General features: G+C 43.8%; 4 protein-coding genes across 10 annotated transcripts in view; 2 read left to right on the forward strand and 2 right to left on the reverse strand.

The window, feature by feature from the left end:
- On the reverse strand, positions 1–12,670 carry KLHL23 (kelch like family member 23). Its single transcript, XM_085066509.1, has 4 exons — positions 12,549–12,670; positions 4,719–6,839; positions 2,962–3,114; positions 1–2,187 (listed from the first exon to the last, which is right to left on the reverse strand). The coding sequence occupies exons 2-4, from the start codon at positions 5,929–5,931 to the stop codon at positions 1,877–1,879; spliced, it is 1,677 nt and encodes a 558-aa protein (XP_084922635.1). The 5' UTR covers positions 5,932–6,839; positions 12,549–12,670; the 3' UTR covers positions 1–1,876.
- PHOSPHO2 (phosphatase, orphan 2) lies at positions 10,091–12,675 on the reverse strand. The gene is made up of 2 exons (XM_085066517.1): positions 12,549–12,675; positions 10,091–11,390 (listed from the first exon to the last, which is right to left on the reverse strand). Exon 2 carries the CDS (start codon positions 11,386–11,388, stop codon positions 10,663–10,665), a length of 726 nt encoding a protein of 241 aa, XP_084922643.1. The 5' UTR covers positions 11,389–11,390; positions 12,549–12,675; the 3' UTR covers positions 10,091–10,662.
- Positions 11,387–20,679, forward strand: CFAP210 (cilia and flagella associated protein 210). The gene is made up of 9 exons (XM_085066510.1): positions 11,387–12,372; positions 13,465–13,658; positions 13,904–14,077; positions 14,173–14,369; positions 15,072–15,228; positions 16,251–16,390; positions 17,230–17,422; positions 17,746–17,910; positions 18,388–20,679. Exons 1-9 carry the CDS (start codon positions 12,336–12,338, stop codon positions 18,586–18,588), a joined length of 1,458 nt encoding a protein of 485 aa, XP_084922636.1. The 5' UTR covers positions 11,387–12,335; the 3' UTR covers positions 18,589–20,679.
- The window catches only part of LOC146434680 (cilia- and flagella- associated protein 210-like), an 8,607-nt gene continuing 7,444 nt past the window's right edge, over positions 20,545–21,707 (forward strand). For all 7 annotated transcript variants that reach the window (XR_014853480.1, XM_085066512.1, XM_085066513.1 and 4 more), the window contains exon 1: positions 20,545–20,679. Coding sequence is in view for 6 of the 7 variants with exons in the window: in XM_085066512.1 (XP_084922638.1) it covers positions 20,582–20,679 (98 nt within the window). In the remaining variant the exon portion in view is untranslated. The remainder of the gene's footprint in view (positions 20,680–21,707) is intronic.

A 21,707-nucleotide genomic window follows, 5' to 3' on the forward strand; every position in this document is an offset into this window, starting at 1 on the left:
TTGAGTTCACTGTGGTTTCATTCAATACAAAGATCACCTTCATTCTCCTTTAAATCTCTACCTGCCCTTGAACAATTCTCAGATGTGGAGACTTCCAGGATAAACAAATTCCCTTTATTTCTTTCACCCACCTTTGGCCCACGCATTTCAAACAGCCTCAGAGTTCAATTCTCCACACCTCTTTAGAGTTTAGAGTCTTTACACAAATTACATTGGATCCTTAAATAGTTCTCAGTGGGACTGGTAACAAAGCAAAACACTGAAAACACACACACACACAAGCTTCTGACATAGTGAGGTGACATACAAAAATATCAAAAAAAGAACTGTACATACACACTACAGAACTTCACATCAAAGCTCAGAGTTGAGTGCTGCCTGCTACCAGCAGTCAAATGCAAGTCAGAAAAAGCATAAAACTGTGAAAGAACAACAACAAAAGTTGGCAATGCTTATAATCAAGAAAAAGAAATACAAACTCAGGGTTTACCTGAGTAACCCTGAAAAGTCATTTCTTTGTATCTGAGAAATCCAATAAAACCCAAATTTAGTTTTAGGTGGCAGTGCTGGTGTGGGAAGTTCCCACCACACCCTATAGCAGCCCTGTGTTGTCCCTGCCTCTCACACCAATACCTAACAGCTGTTTCTGCAGTCATTTTGTAAGCTGGACTGGGGGATCAGTGCTGAAGGAGCCTTACTGCTCCCCAAAGCATTTCTTCATTTGATCACTCTTATTAGGCCACTCAGAGCATGATCTGTTTGTCTATATATCACTTTACAAAAGTCTACTTTCTACACAGAATTCAGAGATCTTGTATTAACTTTCAATATAAATAATAAATAAATCAGTCATATAGATAATTTTTTTTCTTCATGTATAGCATATTTTGACCAGTTTCTTCATTTTTGCTGACCTTTGCTCAAGTCACAGTTTAGAAAAGATCAAACGGTATTAAACAAAACAGAGAAGTTTGAATCTCAGGGGGATGTTAAGAATTTTCCAGTCTCTCTCATTTCCCCCTTTCATTCCACACAGGCACACATCTTGAATTGATGTTAAAAATGAGTTAAAACATTAACACATTAAGGCTTTTCTCTGATCCTCTCTCCCCCCGAGAAAACCCAAACTATAAATACCTGTTCATCAGCCAAAGATTCCATTGCAAAGCTTTGCAGAGTCTTTTCATTTCTCATTGGCAGTGTCAAAGTGAGTGTGAGAATGGCAAAGAAGTACTTTTCTCAAATGCCCTTGTACTTCTCCTTCCAGAAAACTAGTGCATGCTTTTGGCTTGTGGTCTGGGGCTGCTACTGACATTTCTTCCCTCATTCCTAGCCCAAGCTCTGCTTTGCTCTGGCACTTGAAGGTAGCATTGGAGGCATCCTGTAAATGCCCATTTCTGAATCTGATAACCAAGTTATCCAAGTAATATTGCTCTGTATGTACCATGCATTTAGCTTGTGTCAATGATCCATTTCTATAGCTACCTTCACAATACAAAGATTTCATCTTAAGGCCATTAGTCCTTAGAGATGTATTTTGTTTGGCTTTACTCATCTTAGCACCAAATCATAGTTTCACCCACTGATTAACAAAAACAAATCAGTTTTTTCACAGTAGTTCCTATGTAGCTGCACAAAGTATTATAGAAGAGTAATTTGAGAACCTCCATGACAAAGAATGATTGGACTGAAAAATATATGGAAATATTGTTACCGCATTTATATTGCTGAATTGTTTAAAATAAGAACAAATTATATCTAGTTATTAACAATGTGCGCTAAGAGATTGTATTAGACAACTCATCATGAGGTAATCAGTACTGTTAGGAATACTGCATCTGCTGTTTTCTGCAACAGCAAGAAGAAAATTAAATGCTTACACATTATACACACAGACACAGCCATGTGACCGCATAGCGCTGGGAAGATTACCTACTGCTTCCCATTTATTCAGTTCAGGGTCATATTTCTCAATACTCTGCAGGTATGTTCCTTTTGAATAGGAATATCCTCCTGTTACATAGATGCATCCGTTCATAACCACCGTGCCACACTCCATCCTTCTCTCCATCATGTGAGCCATCTGCTTCCACTCGTTTTGCTCTGGGTCGTAGCAGTCTGTGATCGTGGTCTGTCCACCCACAAAATAGATCTTGTTTTGTAATGTAATTGAACACAATCCGTATTCTTCAGAAAGAAAGGAATACAGTACAACTCAGCATGATAACATTAACTTAAACCACAAGTACCTGAAAAACATTGGGCACCGCTGAGGGCAGCTGAGTGTCCTCACTGAGCTTAGGAGACACCTCAGGATTTTCTGTTACACTACAGCACCAGTGTGGCTAGCACAGGTCTTTCCCATGAGAATTCCTTTTGTGTTTTATAAATAAAGTTTGGATGTTATTAAAAACAGTGTCCCAAGATCTGGATGGTGCAGGCCTGGCCAATCAGGCCTAGGGGGAGGTTTCTGACTGACCAATCTGGGTGACCTTTGAAAACTCTATATATATGATGAAATCAAAACAATAAAGGTCCTTTTCCTTCTTGCCACTGAGAACTGGGTTTTTTACTCTGCTAGCGGCTCAACAGCGACACACCAGTATTCAGCGAAAATTTCAGTAAGAACTTACTGTTATCAGATGTGGAACACAGAGAAAACCCTTTTAAAATTAACATAAATTATTTTTGTCAAATGTCAATGAATAGTTAGATTTTACAGAAAGTTACATTATTTAATATAATGTGGACATTCCTTAATTCAGTATTATATAGTGATTTCTAAAGAACAGATGCTTGAAGGTCTTCCCTTCCACTTTCAGCGTCTGGAAATCGCCCTTGCTGCCCTACAGGCATTTCCTTTTTTAATCAGGAATATGCAAAAAACACCTAACTGGGCTTAAGGACTGCCAGGTACAAGTAATCAAATGAAGCTCTACGTTTGTTAGAGAAATTATTTACCTGGATGTGGACTTGTAGTGACTATACTCCACTCGTTGCTACCTGAATGGTATCTCTGGATTTTATCATAGGTGCAGCTTCCCCTGTACCCATAGTGACCTCCAGTGACGTAGATGACTTCATGCAGGACACAGGCAGTGGCATTTCCAACACCTGTACATGGTGTGAAAGTCAAACGTGTTCAGACTGCATGAAATAACCATGGTCTCATCCATCCATAATTCCATTTCAAATGATTCGTTAATATTTTAGAGTGAAATTATGCTTGCAAGTATTTAATTGAATGTGAATAAAAGAGATTTATCAAGAAATCAGCGTAAGTCAAGAATGACTAAATAAAACCGCAGTAACCAATACATATTGCACATAATACAGCCACACATTAGTTCACAGGATTTTTAGGCGGTGATTAAAGTCACATAGTCTCATTGATTTTGGAATAGGGAATTAATTTCATTATTTCACTAAGTTGTTAAAAAATCACTTAGATGGCAAGACCAAAGGTAATGGGAGTTGAGATTGTTCAGTGTCTCAGGATATCTTTTCTGATACTTTTCATCATTCCCATGGTATTATTAATTGAGATGTTGTATAAACAAGGACACAAACAGAATGGAGCCATGTTAACTCCATCTCTAGGACAACAAAATGAAATAAAGCAATGGGGGGTTTGAACATAAAAGTAGTTTCACACAGAAAACAGCAAAACAACTGCATAGAATACATAACTCATAGTATTAGCATATTTCTGCTTTTGAAAGCATTATTAGCATTTTGAATGCATATTAGCATTTCTGCTTTTGAAGGAAATGAAAACAGTAGCAATGTTTAAGGAAAATATACAAACAATGGCGAAAGTTGTAGAAGGCTGCTTTTTTCTTTTACATATATGTCCAAAAATTCTCATGTATGTAGAAATATGCTATGTTGCATCAACTTACAGTACATTTTTATAATTAATTGTAAATATTTGTATTAATTTATAAATATGTATGATAAAATGTATAATTGTAGTATTGTTGTTACTGTTACAAATAATCACATAGTAGTCTGAGTTGGAAGAGACACAGAAAGATTATTAAGTTCAACTCTTAAGTGAATGGCACATACAGGGATCAAACTGGTGACCTTGACATTACTTAGCACCATGCTCTGAACAACTGAGCTCATCTCAGGGCCAATACCCTTTGGTTAGGCTGTGATTCATATATTTACAGTAGATCACTACTTTGGTTGCTAGAAACAGGTATTAGTGATTTTCATTATCCTCACACTAAAGATTAAACAAAGGATCCTAAACAGATGATACAGAAAAATAGGAAGGAACTTCATGCAAGAAGTTTTAAATTATGACACCTTTATAAATGACTGCATGGAAAATCTTATATAAAAATAATACAGTCCCTTTATTGGAGCTTGCTCTTTGATCATCTACTGAATGGGCTCTAATCCCGGGTAGTTTTCTAATTTCTTTCTAATTTGAACAGAAATTTTACTCTTGAAAGGAGGCAAAATTAAACTGAGACTACCATTTACTTTTCTACCTGCTGTTCTATGGCACTGCCCAGCATAGCTTTTGGATGTTTGCAGTCATTTGGCTAGTGAAGACCTGAACCAAAGCCCACTAACATTAACAGGAGATTCCCATGGACTTCTCTAGAACTTGTATCAAACCCAAAATGTTTCCATGGCACTTAAAAATGGCAAGTGCAAAAAAATCTACATTGGAGGCAGACACCATACAAGAATTTACCTACCTTTGATCATGTTTGCAATGGGAAGCCATTTCTGTATTAAAGGATCATAGAACTCAGCTTCTTGGACTGGAGCTCCCTTTCGGTACCCTCCCAATGCATAAATGCAGCCACTCAAGGAAACTGCGCAGTGGTAATATCTTGCGTCAAGCATGGGGCAGCCTTCTGTCCACTCATCTCTCTCACTGTTATATATCCACACGGTGTCAAGAGCTTCAATGCTCTCTGTTCTGTAACCTCCTGTCACATATATGTCTGGTCCCAAGCTAGTGACCCCATAGCTCTCTCTGGTGTGATCTGGCATCTCCGTTCCCTGGACCCATGCGTTGGTTAAAGGATCCCAAACATGCACTTCTGATAAGGGATGCCAATAATATCCTCCAATCACATACATGGCTGCTGTGGATCTTCTGGAAAGACCTTTGGGATTGAGGTTCAGGGCATTATATATGAGCGACCTTATCTTACTGTCATCGAGTCGGCATTTTTTTTGCAGGCTTAAAGCTGACCTCAAATATACGTTATCTAAGTCTACTTTGATGCAGCTCAGCACTTCACAGATGTCTTCAATTCTTCCTTCCACGTTGTGTGCAACCCACTTAATGACAGCTTCAATGGCTGCCTCTTCTTTCTGAACATTGAGATTCTCTCTGGAGAGAATGTAAGAAAGCTTCTCCTTGCCAATGTCCAGAAACTCTTCCTGCTTCCACACTTCTTCAAACTGCCATAACAATATCCTTCTCGACTCTTTCTCTAGCTCCGAGCAATCATGATACTCAGCAAAGGAGTGCATCCCAATGCAGTTGTCAGTATCTAAGTGCCTTACCAGAAACTGCTCACAGGCTTTCTTTACTGACACGAACTGGAGCAGGTCTGCAGCCTGGAGTAGGCTTTGGACATTTCTCTTTGTTATCTGGATCTGTGATGTGTATGCGTAATTCACGAGGGCTTCCAGTACTGCATGGCTGAGCTCGGGAAGACTGATCTGGTTTTTGGATTTTTCTTTCATATCGGCTGTGAACATGGCTTTAAAATAACTGCTGCAGGCTGCCAGGGCAGCTCTGTGGCAGTGGAAGATGACCCCCGAAGCGCACTGCAGGGTGATGTCGGTGAACAGCCCGTCCAGGTAAAAAGCCCGGAACGCCTCCAGGAAGCCGGCGGGGTGCGCGGAGTCCTTGTAGAGGTACGCGTACTCCTCCTGCCCGGCCGCGGCCATCGCCGCGCCCCGCAGCCGCCGCCGCTTTGTCCGCGCCGCTCCGCGCAGCCCGGCCGCCCTCCGGCTGCGGACCCGCCCGGCCCACCCGGCGCGGCGCTTACCCCCTTGAAGAGCGCGGCCGCGGCCAGGGGGGGTCCCAGCCCGCGGCGGCCCGTGACCGTGTTTGGAAGAGCCGCTGCCGGAGGGAGCAGCGGGGCCGCGGCGACAGCTCCTATTTTGGTGCCCCGGCCGCCCCCCCGCGCACCCCTCCGTGAAGCCGGCGGTCCCCGGCGCCCAGCCCGACCCCCACGCGCCCGCTCGCCTCGGCAAGGTCCGGCCCGAACTGCTGCTGCCGCCGCCCGGGCGCTCCCCACCCGGGGCAGGGGTTACGGGCTGTCAGCGGTGGTGACAGAAGGCCCGGCCGTATTAGGGACAGAAGCAGATGCTTGGGGAGCGTCACCAGCTCGGTGTCACTCAGCCACACAACAAAGCGAGGGGCCTCGGCTGCCGCTGTCAGCGACCTGAAGGTGCCTCTCGCAGAGGCGCCTCGTGCTCCCAGGCACTCGGAGGAGCCGATACTGGGAAGAACAGCAAGATCCAAGGGCTCCCCCATTACCGAAGGGCTGGAGTCGAAAGGGAGCAGCCAGAGCTCTCCCCAGACTCCTGAACCTGGCAGGACAGTCACACCGACAAACAGATTCCAACTATAAGTAAATTTTTCAGGAAGAAGGCTATATTGACTTTTAAAACTTCTGAAAATGTGATTCGCAATTTAAGAAGTAATTTTCTTCTCTGCTAGCAACACATTTTCTTTATTTGAAACACAGCATCCTCTGGGTTCAAGCAGCTGTGGGCTCTTCTTCATCTGCAGCAGGGTTTGGATCCTTTGCATCCAGCAGCCAGGCTCTCCCTGCCCTGCCAGAGCTTTCCTAGATTGAAAGAACTGCCAGTAATTTTTCCTACCAAAAGGAGGTGAATGTTATTATTAGCTAACTGCAACAATACCCAAAAGGAGAAATTTTGAAAGTTTTTCACTCAACATAAATGAAAACGCATCATATTTTCCTTTTAATTACTGGTGGTACTTCCACCACAATGCCCAGCGGAAGTATGAAGTAAGGAAATCCAAACAGGAAAGTGTATATGGTCGTACCCCTCTGCCATCCTTCCTCCCATGCTAACCATGCAACCGGATTCAAACTGGCCCTTGGCCTTTACACAGTAACATAAAACAAAAATGAAGTGATCCAAACTAACAAAAGCACCCCACAAAGCCAAAAATTCCCCACACCTTCACACATCTTTGCCTGCCTTTTTTTCAACCCCTCTTGATGTATTGTTAGCCCAGAGAACTGGAGTTTTGTAGTGTAACCCAGGAATTAGAACAGCTCTGATGTCTGATATGAGCCTGTCCCTCAGCTATGTTACTCCATTTCTTTCTCTATAAAATTCCCTTGTACAGCCCTAAGTGTTTATACATCCCCATGCCAACAGCTTTCTTTTGGTTGCATTTTCCATTTCATCAGCTTCCCATGGACAAGCAGGAACTTCCTCCAAGTCTTGGCTATCCTACCAGCACACAATACTAAGGCTAAGTCCTCTCATAGTAGTGGTATACAATAGCAGACCTGTTACCATACAGAAAGTTTCCCATACATAATGTGCCTTTTTAATGCATTTTTTGGGTAACATTTTTACCTAACTCATCTCCCTCCCAGAGAGCAAGTCAGGAGGTCAGCGACACTTAGTGCTGTACATGCATCCCCCTCAAGGAGCTTCTCCATTTCTTTTGATTGGTTTACCAGCTTAAACCAGCTTCACTCCTTGGAGATACTCATCTCCCCTCCATTGTAAGCAAATGTGGAAAAATTTGGTAATTGTGATGTTTCAGAGAAGGCCTCTCTTTTATTAAGAGGGGGAAAAAACCCAAACAAGACCTGATTAAGAGCTTAATGGTCTGCCTACTGGAATTGAAAAATTTCTTTGGTGTCCAACATGCACTTTGTCTAGCAAATATCAGCTCTACCTGCTACTTGAAGTGATTAGAACATAATTGCTAATATTTCAAGTACTCCACTTAATCTACTCTCAAGTCCTGCTTCAGCACTTTCATCAAAACCACAAAGAGAACCCCTTTTTGACATGAAAAACAATTTTCTATCCCATTTCTTACTCTCACAGCAAACTACAAGGTATGTTCCTTAAGGCTAAAAGAACAATAGTTGGTGTTAATGGAAGAAAAAGCTGAGTAACCATTGATATATTGCTTTTGTTTGTTTTTAAGTAAGCAGTAACTGAGATCTGTGGACAAACTAAAAGCAAGCTATTCCATAACTAAGTTCTGAAAACCACAGAAGAGACCAGCACAGAATCTGGAACATTCAGCAGCACATCTAGAATTAAGGAAACACACAAGTATCCTGGTTTTGGCTGGGACAGAGTTAATTTCCTTCTTGCTAGCTGGTTCAGTGCTGTGTTTAGGATTTACTATGGGAATCATGTTGACAACACACTGTTGTTTTGGCTGTTGCTAAGTGGTGCTTACCCATAGTCAAGGACTTTTCATTTCCCATGCTCTGTCAGTGAGAAGCTGCACAGAGAGCTGGGGGGAGCAGAGCCAGGACAGCTGGCCCAGACTGGCCAAAGGGATATTCCATAGCACAGGAGGTCACACTCAGTACAGAAACTGGGGGGAGTTGGCTGGGAGGGGCTGATCACTGCTTGGGGTGGGCTGGGCATCTATCAGTGGGCGATGAGCACTCTTGGACTTCATTCCTTCCTCTCTCGTTTTCATTACAATTATCATAATCATTTAGTACTACTATATTTTATTTTGTTTCAGTTATTAAACTGTTGTCATCTCAACTCACGAGGTTGAACTTTTTTTCCCCAATTCTCTTCCCTACTGGGTGGGGGGATGGAGTGTGCCAGCAGCTCTACTTAGTTGCCAGCTAAGGCATTTAACAAGGGCAACAACTTAAAACCCCAAAGTAATAATGAAATTGCCCTCTGCAACAGCCATTACCATTCGTTTGTATGACCTGTAAACCAGACAACTTAAATCTGCCACAACCTGAGATCCACTAGTCCTAAGATGTCTTCGTGCCCTTGCACAAGACAATAGGGCGAGATCCTGAATATGAACATCTCAGTCACCTATCAAATATCTATCACTACGCCAAGGTTCCTGAGAACTCAAGTATATTACTTCAGACATCTTATGCAGCAGACTGTTCAATGCAACCTTCTACAATACAGTAAAACAGGTGAGGCAAGGAAGGAAGTACACAAAGGAAATTTATGTTATATACACTATCAGCCTGAAAACAGGCAAGACCACTTAAAAATCTCCAATTAAGGAAAAAGAAGACAGTGACATCATCAAATGTCCATTAGAAAATGAGAACGTTGTGCAGAAAACAAAGGAAGACAGATACAGCAACTGTAGGCTGCTGAGCTATACCTCAGACATCTGCAACTGAGATGCTGCAAAAGTTGGACTAATCTCTCAGGTATTAAAGCACTTAAGCTAAAAGTGACCTCAGTTTAATAGCAGACTACATAATCATTTTGAATCTTTTGTGGGATATAAGAACAAAAACATTTGGCATGAAAACACATTATTTAATTTTAATGAGACTTATTTTTAATACCTTTATATGCATAGTCCAACACTTGGGGCTAATCTCACTGTCAGTGATAAAGACTCCATGTTCACAAATGATTCCTTCATGCTACTTAAAGACAGCACAATTCTGTTTAAAAGTTCAAATGGACATAGATCTTCCCTTCCAGCCTGTATGAGATTGTACTACAGATATAGATGAGAATGAACAGGTAAAATCAGTGTAAACATATATTTATATATGTACCATTCTGTGGGCCTGTGCGCTGCAGCAGAAACCAAGGAGGAAAAAGGCATCTGGCTGACTCAGAGCTGTCAGCATGGAAGATCAAACCAGTGTTAGCTCTGTACAGGGTGGCAGCAGCACGCTGTCAGTGCAGCAGTCAGAATGGGAGAGAGACTTTTCTTTAAACAAAAGAGCAACACCCTTACCGCTTTCCAGAAGAGAAGGGGTCTGAGTGGCAAAGGCTGACACACCTGCGTCTGCTCTCTCCAGGCCCTTACAAGAACAGGTGCCTGATGACACAGGCCAGCAGAATACATGACACTAATTAGTTGTGTTGCATTTGTCAATGACAGCAACTTTTATTGTCTTTACAATACAAGACAAAACAAACTATTAAAAATAATTTTGTTTGGTAAAATATTTAGTAGATTGAAAATATAAATGCATCTTCAGATTAAACAAGATTACAAGCAAATTTGCCATCAGATCTAAGAAGTATAAAAGTCAACAACTCCAGAACCATGCTCCTGGCACCTAATGTTTTCTAAGTAAAGAATTTCATTCTTTTGTGCACTAATCCTACTCCTTCCCCTAAGTGTGTGGGACTGCAAAGGTCAGTTATATAGTTGGTAAAGGGCTGGAGACTAAAAATAATGACAAGTCCTGTCCCAACCCCACTTATGCTGGAATCTGTACTATGTTAGAAGGCCTTTTTTACTTCACTTTCCCTTTATTACCAGGATTGAACATAAAGAGTTTTATGTTGTGTTTAAAAAAAAAGTAATTTCAGATAATAGCCCAATTTTACAATGTTGAACTTTTATACACAAGCAGTTTTTCTCTCCCAGGAAGTTAAAATGTAAGGGAAGTTAAAATGCAATGTTTCCTTTTCTCATTTGAATCATTCCTTTATAAGCAGTTTCAGGTAAGACATAATGTCAATTGCAGATGACCAAACCAGAACAGAACACTGTACAGGACTGAGACTCTGGGCCAGCTGAGAAATCTTTTTCTCCAAGGTATACCCCTGCCTCGGCATAGCAATATCATTCTTCTTCAGAAACATTACTGGACATAAATCATTCCCACCATCACCAATATATACAATTTGTGTATAACTTACTCCTCGCTCCAACTGTTTGTCTAGAAATTCTTTTAAAACTTTCCTTTTGCAAAGGTTTTTAGGGCACTTTGCACAATGGTGAGCATGGAAGTGCTGTACAGTAAGATAGCCAGTGCTGCTGAATGCTGCAGGGTTTGTAAACACTTCATCAAACACTTTATGGAAGTCAGCAGCTTTCAAAATCCAGTCAATAAATACTGTATTAGAATCTGAAATGATTATGCAATCAAACAGCTCTTTGTTCTCGCCAATAAATCCCAGAAGATCTATCATTCCTGCAGTGAAAGGAATTGTTGTCATAGTTCTTTTCATCTCATCTTCTTTGACACCATTATCTCCCAAGTAGACAAAGACTCTGCCCATATATTCTGTCCAATGTCCTGGCTGGTAGGAGTTTCTCAATCCATTAGGAAGTTTTCTCTCAGGAGCACATTTCACAATCCAGGTGTCACTATTTTCATCTATGATTGTATGGTCAAAATCAAAAACCAACAGAAATTTCATAGCTGTGAGAAAACAGTTTCCAAAACAAACAAAAAAGAGAATTATTTATATAAACACAAGTACTATGTTCTTACCCCTGACCTTGTGCTCAGAGGAGAAAAATTTGGAAGAAAATACTCAAACAAAGCCAACTATTTATGGTCACTACTGCGATGGGAAGTTGTGCTGCAGCTAAACATGCAGACTGTAAAGGCCAAAGTTCAGTGTCCAGCTTCTCTTTAAAATAGTTACTGTGACAGTATCTAAACCCCTGCTGCAGTTACTAACACAGCACCAATCTTCCTGTACTCACGCACCACCAGCTTGAGCAGATACTACATTTCTCCATCAGCATTTACCTGTGCAACGAAACTGGGATTCTCCTGGCAAAACGCCTGAATAGGTATTTTGAAAGGAAACGTCCACCGAACAGATGGAGCCCGTGCCTTCAGCGAGGCCGCACTAAATCAGAGCAGCCACCGAAAGGAAATGCAGCCATTTGTGCAGCTGAATCGGCGGCCTCTCACGGCAGGTGCCCGCGCAGCGCCGGCTGAGCAGCGCCCGGAGCCCGTGAGGGAAGGGGCAGTGCCGGCGGGACTCGGAGCAGCGCCCGGAGCCCGTGAGGGAAGGGGCAGTGCCGGCGGGACTCGGGGCAGCGCCCGGAGCCCGTGAGGGAAGGGGCATTGCCGGCGGGACTCGGGGCAGCGCCCGGAGCCCGTGAGGGAAGGGGCAGTGCCGGCGGGACTCGGGGCAGCGCCCGGAGCCCGTGAGGGAAGGGGCAGTGCCGGCGGGACTCGGAGCAGCGCCCGGAGCCCGTGAGGGAAGGGGCAGTGCCGGCGGGACTCGGGGCAGCGCCCGGAGCCCGTGAGGGAAGGGGCAGTGCCGGCGGGACTCGGAGCGCCCCGCCCGCGCCGCCACGTGACCGCGCGCCGCCGGGTCGCCCGGCAACGCGCAGGCGGCCCGGGAAGATGGCGGCGGCGGGGCGGCAGCAGCGGAGCGGTGCCCGTGAGTGCAGCTGCCCCGCGGGCAGCGGGACCCGGCGGGAGGGCAGTGCCGAGCCCGCGGCAGCACGGCTCCGGGAGGCTGTAGGGGTGCCCGGCCTGACGCTCCCCAAAGCCACCCCACTTTCCAGACAGCAAGCGAGGCTGTTTCTCCCTAGGAACTGAGTGGAGAGAACTGACCTGAACGCGGCGCAGGTCCGGTAACCTCCAAGAGCAGAGCTGGGGAGGACCGAGGTGCTAAGCAGATTCCTGTCTGCAGGGCGCAGCCGCATCAGTGCGCCTTTCCTTCTGGCAGGGCTGTCTTCACCTAGGACAGGGAGAGATCAGGTCCGGTCCCTCTCGGGAGACTGGTCAGCAGTGGCATCTGGAAAACAGACTTTGACACCTTACCTTTTAGACACTGCCTCCTTACCTTTCAGTCTGCTGCAAATCATACAGACAATTTCTACAGGACACTACTCTGTACAGAGTGCCATTCCCTTCAAAAGTGGTGGTGACACTTGAAAGAGCATTTCACAAAACCTAGATATCGCCTAGAAAAGCTGCATTTATGCATGCACACGTGTATGTAAGCCTAATGCAAAAAAGAAATGCTAGTCTTGTCAACAATTGACGAAACTGTTCTACAACACATCTATTTCAATAAACACGATGAGTATGCAGGACAAGGGTAGTAAGGCGCAGTCTGTGCCCAAACTGATGCCTCATCCAGCCAGTGGAATGGCTTTACCAATATTGTCCCATTCATTTTGGGAATGGTCCCTGCTCCCTGCTGTTCTAAGAATCATGCCCAAGTACTGCCTGGGCAGTGTTACTACAAGCCAAACCCACACACACACAGCAACACGCCAGGGGACATACAGTCTGTCAGTCAGTCAGTGCCACCATCCAAGTACATGCACTGGTCATAGGTAGACTACAGATACAGATACCCGGTCTTAGCTCTTGGGTTTGGGGGACTAACTAATACTAAGGACAACTTAGTATTGTTACCATGTGAGAATTCAAATCCTGATACGTGTCTGATTATTGGATTTTCTGATATCAAGTAACCTTTGCATTTTTTCTTCCCTCTGCACAACACATCATTTGAAAGAAAATAATATTCTAGATGGGTATTTACTTCCACATGAAGCAGATCTCCGTCAGGTAACTGTATTGTCAAAAGCAGAATGGGAAAGGATTCAGGGCAGCACTAAAGAAGCAGCACATATCGATGAGAAGAAAGAACAGGAAGAAGTGCACTTGGGCTCCAAAGCTGCTGGAAAAGATCAGCCCAATGCCACTATAGTAAGTCCAAGATACATTTGTAAACAAGGATAGTCACTTCTGTGTATACAAAAACACTCATAGTAACATTTCTAGCTGTACTCCCTTTGTTTAACATTTGCTTTTGAATATGTATTTTAACTAAATGCCATTTAAATACATTTAATATCTAACATGAACTTTTTTTTTTTTACCTAAAGCTAAAAAGCAAAATAAAAAAACAATCCAAAATTTAAATGTGATTTCTGACTTTGTCTGCACTATAGAGCCTGACAAAACAGAAACTTCTAGCCAAAGCATTACGTGAAGAAAAGGAAGAGGAAGAAAGAAAGTTACTTGATTTGGAAGAAGCAAAGCTCCAAGCAGCAAAACGGAAGGAGGTTATTGAGCGTGCAAAAACCTATCTACGTTATCAGGATGACAGAACAAGAAAGTTGCATGTTTGTTGACAACTTACATTTTTTTAAATTGAAATTGTACTGGATGTCTTTAAAAACTTCTGAACATGAAAATTACTTTAAATGTTCTCTTGCAGAGTGCACTACTACTTGCTAAGGTCCTAAAAGAAAGAGATGCTCAAATTGAATTTCAAAAGTCAAAATTACTTGGTAACAAAAAGGAGGATTATGAAGAACAGCAACGTCTATTTAAAGAATACATTCTTAGTGAGCAAGAAAAAGCCCATCAGCATTACATGAAACAACAGGCACTATACAAAGATCAGCTAGAGCAGTAAGTAATAATTAAAATCAACCCTACTTCATTATTTACTTAAAACTCTTCTCAAAATACATTCTATGAGGATTTTACAAAAACTTACTAATAATTTGATTCACAAATGGCACTTCCAGCCTGAATGTCAAGAGAAGGCATTACCATCACTTCTATTCCTTCTCTCAGCTCTTCTGTAAATCTTAGGGAGGGGTCTCCAGTGGTATTCATAGGACTGGCCCTGGTGGTCTGATAGAAGGAATCAAATTTCCCAAGGCAGAGGAAGGGTTCAAAGTCTGGTTTTACAGACTTCAGGCACAACACATAAATCCTTGCAGAACTTAGTATAGAATGCTACCAGCTTAAGCTGCTGCCTACATGCCCAGAAGAAACACAGGTATGGTAGGTCATGCTGGGGAAGTTTTGTTCTCCGAGGATGCTGCAGATATAGGCCCCAGTATTACTAATGCAGTGGTGCTAATGAGTCATCCAGCTAAAGCTTGTCACCACAAGACTGCACACTGTGAGCATACCATATAGCTAATTTCTGGCCAGGGCTACCATTACAAACAGTCATACTCTTTTTCACCTCTGATATTCTACCTACCTTCAACTCAAAGTATCACATTCTTCACTGCAAGGTACCTGTGGTTATGCAGAATATGTATCTGTTCATTACTTCATGCAGTTCCTAGACCATTTATTCATCTTTTTCCAATTCAGAATAAAAGAGCGTGAGCATCAGGCAGATCTGACCAAACAAGAACACAAAAGAGAACAGGAAGAATTAGAGAGATCAATCCAACTGTACAAACTAGAAATGCAGAGAAAAAAAGAAAAGAAAGAGGAGGAAAAAGTAGAACAACAGAGGCTGTATCGTGTAAGTAGCAGGAAAGCAGACAGTTAAAAATGCTTGTTTCAGCTTAGAAAATGGTTGGACTTGGCCCACAAATAAAGGGGCCTACTGGCAACAGGGGCTTTGCTGACAGCTTTAGTAGCATGGGATCAAATGCCTACCCTGCCAGTTGCAGGCCATGTCTTTCCTTCGTGCTTTTGAGAAAGACCTCTTGGAGGCCACTCCCTTCTGCTGTCTGAAGGGATGTTGGCACTTGATGCTTTGACTGGTCTATGGTTAAAGATTTGGCTGCAGACATCAAGAAATATCTATCTCCTTGACTTGAGAACCGGATTTAAATTTCACATTCCTACTGTTTTTAGCCCATTTTTCTTTATTAGAAAGAGGGAATAGACAGAGACTGAACATATCTTTTTAACTTGACTTTCTGTTTATGATTTGAGAGGTTTAGAAATTTAGTCAAGACCTGCTGCCATCATGTTTCATCTTTAAAGGCATCCTGCTAAGTACAAACTAGAAGTGCCTCATGGCAGCATGCAAAACACATTTGTTTTCTTACGTAAAAATATAGAAAACTCCTCTTCAGCTGTGTTTTGGATGAAGCTCTTAGACTGGGACAGTTTTGGATGAGGTGGGGCCAGGAGCAGAATGATCTGTGTGTGTGTGTGGTGGTTAGACAGTCCCCTGCCCCTCACCTTCCCCCTTGCCCGTGTGTGTCAGTGGGAGCATAGAATAATGCTCTTTCTGCATTGCACAGCAATTTGTTTGTGCAGTGAACCGGAGAAGCAGCTATTTGATGCTCAACTCCTCTTCCCCATCCTTACATCTACTGTCTCCTCTTGCTGCATGTTTGAATAGGGAGGCAGAAGTAAATGGAAGTATCCCTTTCCCGTCTTCTCTCTCCTTTCCTGAGAATCCCTTTCCTCTCTTCTGTTTTTGAAAGAAACTTGAGGAGAGAGAATAGGGAGTGGTTCTTGTAAGTTGTGACCCCAGGTCCATATATTCTAAATGTCATCTGTTACATCAGGACCATTTTGCCCATACAGGAGTATATAAAGGACAAGAAAATACTCAAAGCAATAGAGGAACAAAAAGAAATGGAAGAAGATGATCGGGTCAAAGCTCATTTTAAAGCAAAGGAAATTATTAAGCAGATGACAAAAAAGAAAGAAGCTGAAATGCGTAGGTAGGTACAATGCTAGGGTATAAATTATAAATAATCTAAAAATTATGCTGTATTTGTTTTCAGATCATCCAGACTAATGATATAACACAATCAACAGTTACTCTAAAAAGTTATTTTAAATTCTACTGATAGGGAGAGACAGGAATTCAGGAGAAAAAGGAAATTCTTTCACGGGTTCCTTAGTAATAGGTGTGTGAGGGAGCAATATCTCCACCCTTCAAAGTACAGAGGCTTACAGAAGTGCAAAGCTTTGCACCAGTGTATTGGGAAGAGTGATTTTCCTTATGGCTTGCCAAGCCTCCATCTCCTCAACAATTAAAGACAGTTAAGATCCTCGATGAAAATTTTTTTGAGTATAAGCTATATTGCTCTGAGTCAGATTACGAAAAATTATTTGACTTCTTAACAAGGCACATACATTAATTAATTACATCATGCTCTTATTAAGGGGAGATGTTTTATCAATTTACCATTAAGGGTATAACATGATAATACCACTGAGTCAATCTATGAGTTTTCTTCCCTTCCTGCTTCTGGCCAATACTTCCAACATTCCTTTCCTGATGGCAAGATGCTAGGTGGAGTCCTTACTGAGTGATCCAGCTCATTATTGCAACAGAAACTAGTGCTACAAGAATACAGGGAACATTTATTTGCTAAATCAGAAAATATAAAAAAAAAAAACAGGAGGAACAGAAGAAGATAATGAGTTGGGTGGGTGGGCCAGCCTGTGTGGCAAGAGGAGAGAAGTCTAGAAGCAGGATTACTGAGTTTGGTAGCTTCAGGTAGACCTAGGTGTGCTGCCCTGGTATGTTATGGAAGCTCATGTTCTTTTGCAGACTAGTACAGGAACGACAGGACAGAGTTGGTAGTCTTTTGGCTGAAAAAAGGGGTAAGGCGTTAACGATGGAAGGCCAACAACTGGCTAAACAAGTTGCAGAAATAGAAGCTAAGGAAGAAAAAAAACTCAAAGAGAAAGAAGCAAAACAAAAGGCTGCCATTGAATCTATTGCTGAACACAGAGCCAGTGTGGTAAGAAACTTGGACTGATCTTATTTCTGCTTACTCCAAACAAGGAGCCTGGCCCAGGTCACAGTTGGTGACTCTGGTGCCATGCATCAGCAGGCTTCATCAAGTCCACTGACACCTTTCCCGGAGTCCCCTCTGCCTTTCCCCCTTCCGTGTTGGGCACACATCTGCCAAGGCTGATGAAAACCCTGCGCTGGGACACTGGCCAGCCACAATGACTGCACTTATCGGAGTGCTGATACAGGGCTGCTTCTGCAGAGAGACAAGACTTGCAGCTTCGCAGAGCAGCTCCTTGGTTAACTTTCTGTGTGTTTTGTAAACTACAGATAAAGATGAAGGAGGAAAAGGAGAGACAGGAAAAAGCAGAGGCTGAAAAAGAACGTGATGCGTTAATGGAAAAAGACCGCCTCTACCGAGAAATGGAAAACACCAAAAAACATGGACGACATGAGGAAAGCAGAGAAGTACAGAAATTTCAGATCCAGCAAATGGTAAATAGAAGAGCTGTACCTTGTCAATCCCTTCAGAAAGAAGCATGCATCTAAACCATCAGCACTAGCTCCTGCTGAGAGAAAGGGAGGAAGTTCGCTGTTTTGTTTGGATTTTTTGTGTTTGTTGGGTTGTTTTTAATGATGTGTGCTGGGTGTATGCTGGTGTTGGGACCAGCCTCCTCAGAGCATTGGTGCAAATTAAGGCTGGTTCACAAGGACAGATCACATCCTGTTCTGTGCCATTATGTTCTACCGCTACTCTCCTGCATCTTCTGTATCCTGCAGTTAATGCTGATATTTATTCAGCTATTTAATGTACCCTTTCTGGGGGAATATGGCAGGGAACAGAACTGGGGAGGCCAAGTACCAACTAAGAATGCCACAGACCTTCTGTAAGCTTTTACCCTCTTTCAGCTTTAAAGGATGGTGATGTTGAGAATAAAATACTAAGCTTTGTTATTCCCTTTTCTTCATCAGGCTGAAAATCAGGCACGAAGACAGCAGGAAAAGCAGGCAGAATTGGACTACGATGCTCAGAAAGAGGCTCTTGCACTTTGTAAAGAGCAAGAATTTCAGAAATATGCAAAGGAAGTAATCGAATCAGAGTCCAAGACTAACAATCATCTTTATCCTCTTCTCAAAGCATGCAAAGACTGGAACATTGGGCCATTTTTCTGAGAAAAGAAGACATAAATACTAGTTTCCAAACATGTAATTCTACGTTGGGACACAGTTACCTTGTTGTATCTGTAATGCTGCTTAAAAAGCAAAACCAAGAAATAACATTTAAACTATCCACCAAGGAAAGGCAGAAGCTATTTTCAAGTTAGAAAAGTATGCTTTTGAACCTTACAGGCAGAGTTAAAATGTAAATGATTTAAATCAAATATGTGCCATGAATCTGGACGTCCAGTTGAAAAAATGAGACTGCCATGTAACTGATTATATTCTCAAAAATTCCTAGCTTGTATTTCATCAATGTTACTTTATTAAATTTGAAACAAGAATTCATGTTGTAAAATTGACTGTCAATGTAACGCGTTCCAGCCAAAAGCCCGCTATTTTTCATATTTTTAATATTCATTGTTCGAAAAATTCACTGTCCCAGGTTTTTCAGGTCTGTGATATGAATTCCCAGTGGAAAAAGTCACATTTTTCACTAGCCTACTTCCAGTTAATTATTCCCCATAACAGAAAAGACCAAACCAGAAAAACTGAAGAGGAAGGAAAAAAAAGAGAGCATATGTGTAAGTTAGAATACTTAGGGTGTGCAGTTCAGGTAGCATTTTGCAACTACGTCTGAAAAACAAATATGCTATAAATCAGTTTTATTACATGAAAATATTAATGTGATTTGATCACAGCCCTTAAAACATCACCGAAGAGGCAAGTAGGTCCCAACTTAAATGCAAATGGAGCCTACAAAACATCAACAGGAGACAACAAAGTTCAGCTGTCCTTTCAAAAAGACTAACAGCAATTCAGTCTGTGGCAAATAAATGTGATCTAAAACTGTTTCTCAAATTCCTCAGCAGATTTACTCACCAACATCCAAGCCACAGACGTGTGCCTCCTTAAGCTTAGGTTTCTTTGCTGAAATGTTAACATCATTTCCTTGCCTTGGACAGTGAGGGGATCCTGTAATGACTTCCTCCACCAGTACCCTGGGCTTTAAACTGGGTATCCCTCTATCCTGGCGTTCACTGGAAACAAAGTCCAAGAAACCTGAAGCTTTGCTTTGTTGCGCCCCAGCTGCCAGTCTCTGCTGGCCAGACTAGAAAATAATACAAATCCTTAAAAAAAAAAAAGTATGCTTGCTAATGTCTTAGTTTTGAAAGTGGGTCTTTGGTGTGTCCTCGAGTTCCTCAGGCTAGCTGCCGAAAGCAACAGGCCTTGGAGAAAGCACAGGTCTTGGAGGAAGATGTGAGGCTAGCCCGGAGGCAAGGTACGCCTAGCAAGCTGAGGGCCAAGCAGAACTGCCTTTACCTTCCCTACACTGCAAAAACGCTGGGTGTAAGGTGGGTGTTGTCCTTCTCGGGGGCATCAGTCATCTCCTCGAGGAGTCTCTTGCAGGCAAGGCAAGGGATGAATTTCTGGCAGGAGAGGGTGTCCCGACCAGCTCCCAGGGCCGCCCAGGGCTCTGGGCCCCGGCAACAGGCAGGCCTGGCGGGGCCAAGGCTCGTGTGAGGCGCGGCAGCGCAGGGAGCCAGGCCGAGCTCAGTGGCCACAGCCCCGGGGAACCGGCGGGAGCGGATCGCCGCCGGAGCAGAGGGACAGAGGCGGAGGGGGCATTTCAGCCTCTTACCAGGTACGGCCGCGCCGCTGTAAACGAGCTGTGCAGGAACCGGCTGAGGCGGAGGGCCCGCCTCCGGGTCAGGGCAGCTTCCTTCCTTCCCTCCGCGTGTGACAGAGCGGGCGGTGCCGCCCTCAGCTCCCCGGGGCGGGGCGGGGCAGGGCGCGGTCAGCTCCAGCCCTCAGCACAGAGCGCCCGCCGCCCGCTCCTGCCAGCCGGCTGTGCTGTTCCCGCCTCGGCGCCGGAGATCTCACCGCCTGTGAGCGCGGCGTTAGAAGGAGCCCCGATTTCCCAGGGCAGCCGGGCCGTCGGTGAGGATCCCTCCTTCTCCCTCGGCAGACGTTCCGTCTCCGGAGAGGCGGCGAACAAAGGCCGACGATGGACCGCGATGGGCCGGACGCCGCCCGCCAGGACGCAGAGCTGGAGCGTGCCCGCTACTCGAGCCGCCGGGCCGTGGCCCAGGAGCAGCTGGCGCAGTGAGTCGGGCGGCGGGGCGCCGGGAGTGGGGCGAGAGGCTTTGGGTTAAGAACCTTCCCCGGCGGGACCCGGCTGCGCGGCCAGCGGGAAGGAGCGGCTCTTTGTTGCTCATCCGCCTGCCGTGCCCGGGGCTGCGTGACTCGCTGCTCGTGAACGAGGGTTTCACATCCTCACGTCGTGGGCTGACTGAAAACCTATCACCTTTCCTCACCCTGTGGTTCCTCCGTAATTCTGTTCTCCAGCTTCAGAAACGTCTTGCTGTCTTGTTTATCCTAATACATACAAGACTGGCTCAGTTCTGGCACTGAGAGCAAGTGGTTTGTCTCACTGTTGCTGTTTCCCCAGCCTAGAAGCCTTCACACTTCCAGCTGGCATGGGCGTCATGGCCATGTCGTGCAGTGCTGTGGCACTGCTTAGAAGATTGCTAGCTGGCAATGTCACCAAAACTGCGTGAAAAACAAAAACCGTCCAACAATATGTTTAATGGTAGAGAGTCAAGACATTAGCTTATTATCTGGCCAGGATGTACCACAGAAATCATCTCATCCACGCATAGCCCAGGTGTGCAGAGAGAATCGTTCCATGACACATGGCTTTTACTAGATTTTTCAGATATTTTATACAGCCAAAACTCATAAACGAATTGGGTCAGTGTTCATTGGTCCTAAGTTGCATAGTTCTTAGTATTTGGTTTCCTATTGGATCCGGATTTCTTTGCTTCTGGTGTTAATTAGCTCTTCATTCCTTGATTTTCTTACCAGTCTTTTCCAGATGGAGATGTCTCCAACTTAGCTAGAGGCAGAGGCTAGGGTAGATGTTCATAAATGGCCGCTGATGTTTTGTTGATGTTCTGTCGATGGCCTTTATCTCTTTGGGGCTGCTCCCAGACTGTTGAAATGGTAAAACTGTCAGGCCTCACCTAGAGAAACAATACCCTGGAAAGAAGCTTCAGTTCTTTTCCCCCGGGGCAAAGATGAACAAACCTGGCTAAAGTCACATTTAAAAAAAAAAAAAAAAATTAAACTGG

The sequence above is a fragment of the Lichenostomus cassidix genome, chromosome 7, assembly GCF_008360975.1.
Source record: "Lichenostomus cassidix isolate B80296 chromosome 7, HeHo_3.0, whole genome shotgun sequence".
NCBI lineage: Eukaryota > Metazoa > Chordata > Aves > Passeriformes > Meliphagidae > Lichenostomus > Lichenostomus cassidix.

What these genes read in the sequence shown, in the direction of transcription:
- KLHL23 (XM_085066509.1), bottom strand. Translation starts at nt 5,931, where the DNA reads ATGGCCGCGGCCGGGCAGGAGGAGTACGCGTACCTCTACAAGGACTCC. An exon ending in CATTGCAAACATGATCAAAG is followed by an intron (nt 3,115 to 4,718) that starts GTAGGTAAATTC and finishes CACCATGTACAG; the next exon opens with GTGTTGGAAATGCCACTGCC. An exon ending in CACTACAAGTCCACATCCAG is followed by an intron (nt 2,188 to 2,961) that starts GTAAATAATTTC and finishes TTCTTTCTGAAG; the next exon opens with AATACGGATTGTGTTCAATT.
- PHOSPHO2 (XM_085066517.1), bottom strand. Translation starts at nt 11,388, where the DNA reads ATGAAATTTCTGTTGGTTTTTGATTTTGACCATACAATCATAGATGAA.
- CFAP210 (XM_085066510.1), top strand. Translation starts at nt 12,336, where the DNA reads ATGGCGGCGGCGGGGCGGCAGCAGCGGAGCGGTGCCC. An exon ending in AACAACAGAGGCTGTATCGT is followed by an intron (nt 15,229 to 16,250) that starts GTAAGTAGCAGG and finishes TTGCCCATACAG; the next exon opens with GAGTATATAAAGGACAAGAA. An exon ending in AAAGAAGCTGAAATGCGTAG is followed by an intron (nt 16,391 to 17,229) that starts GTAGGTACAATG and finishes GTTCTTTTGCAG; the next exon opens with ACTAGTACAGGAACGACAGG.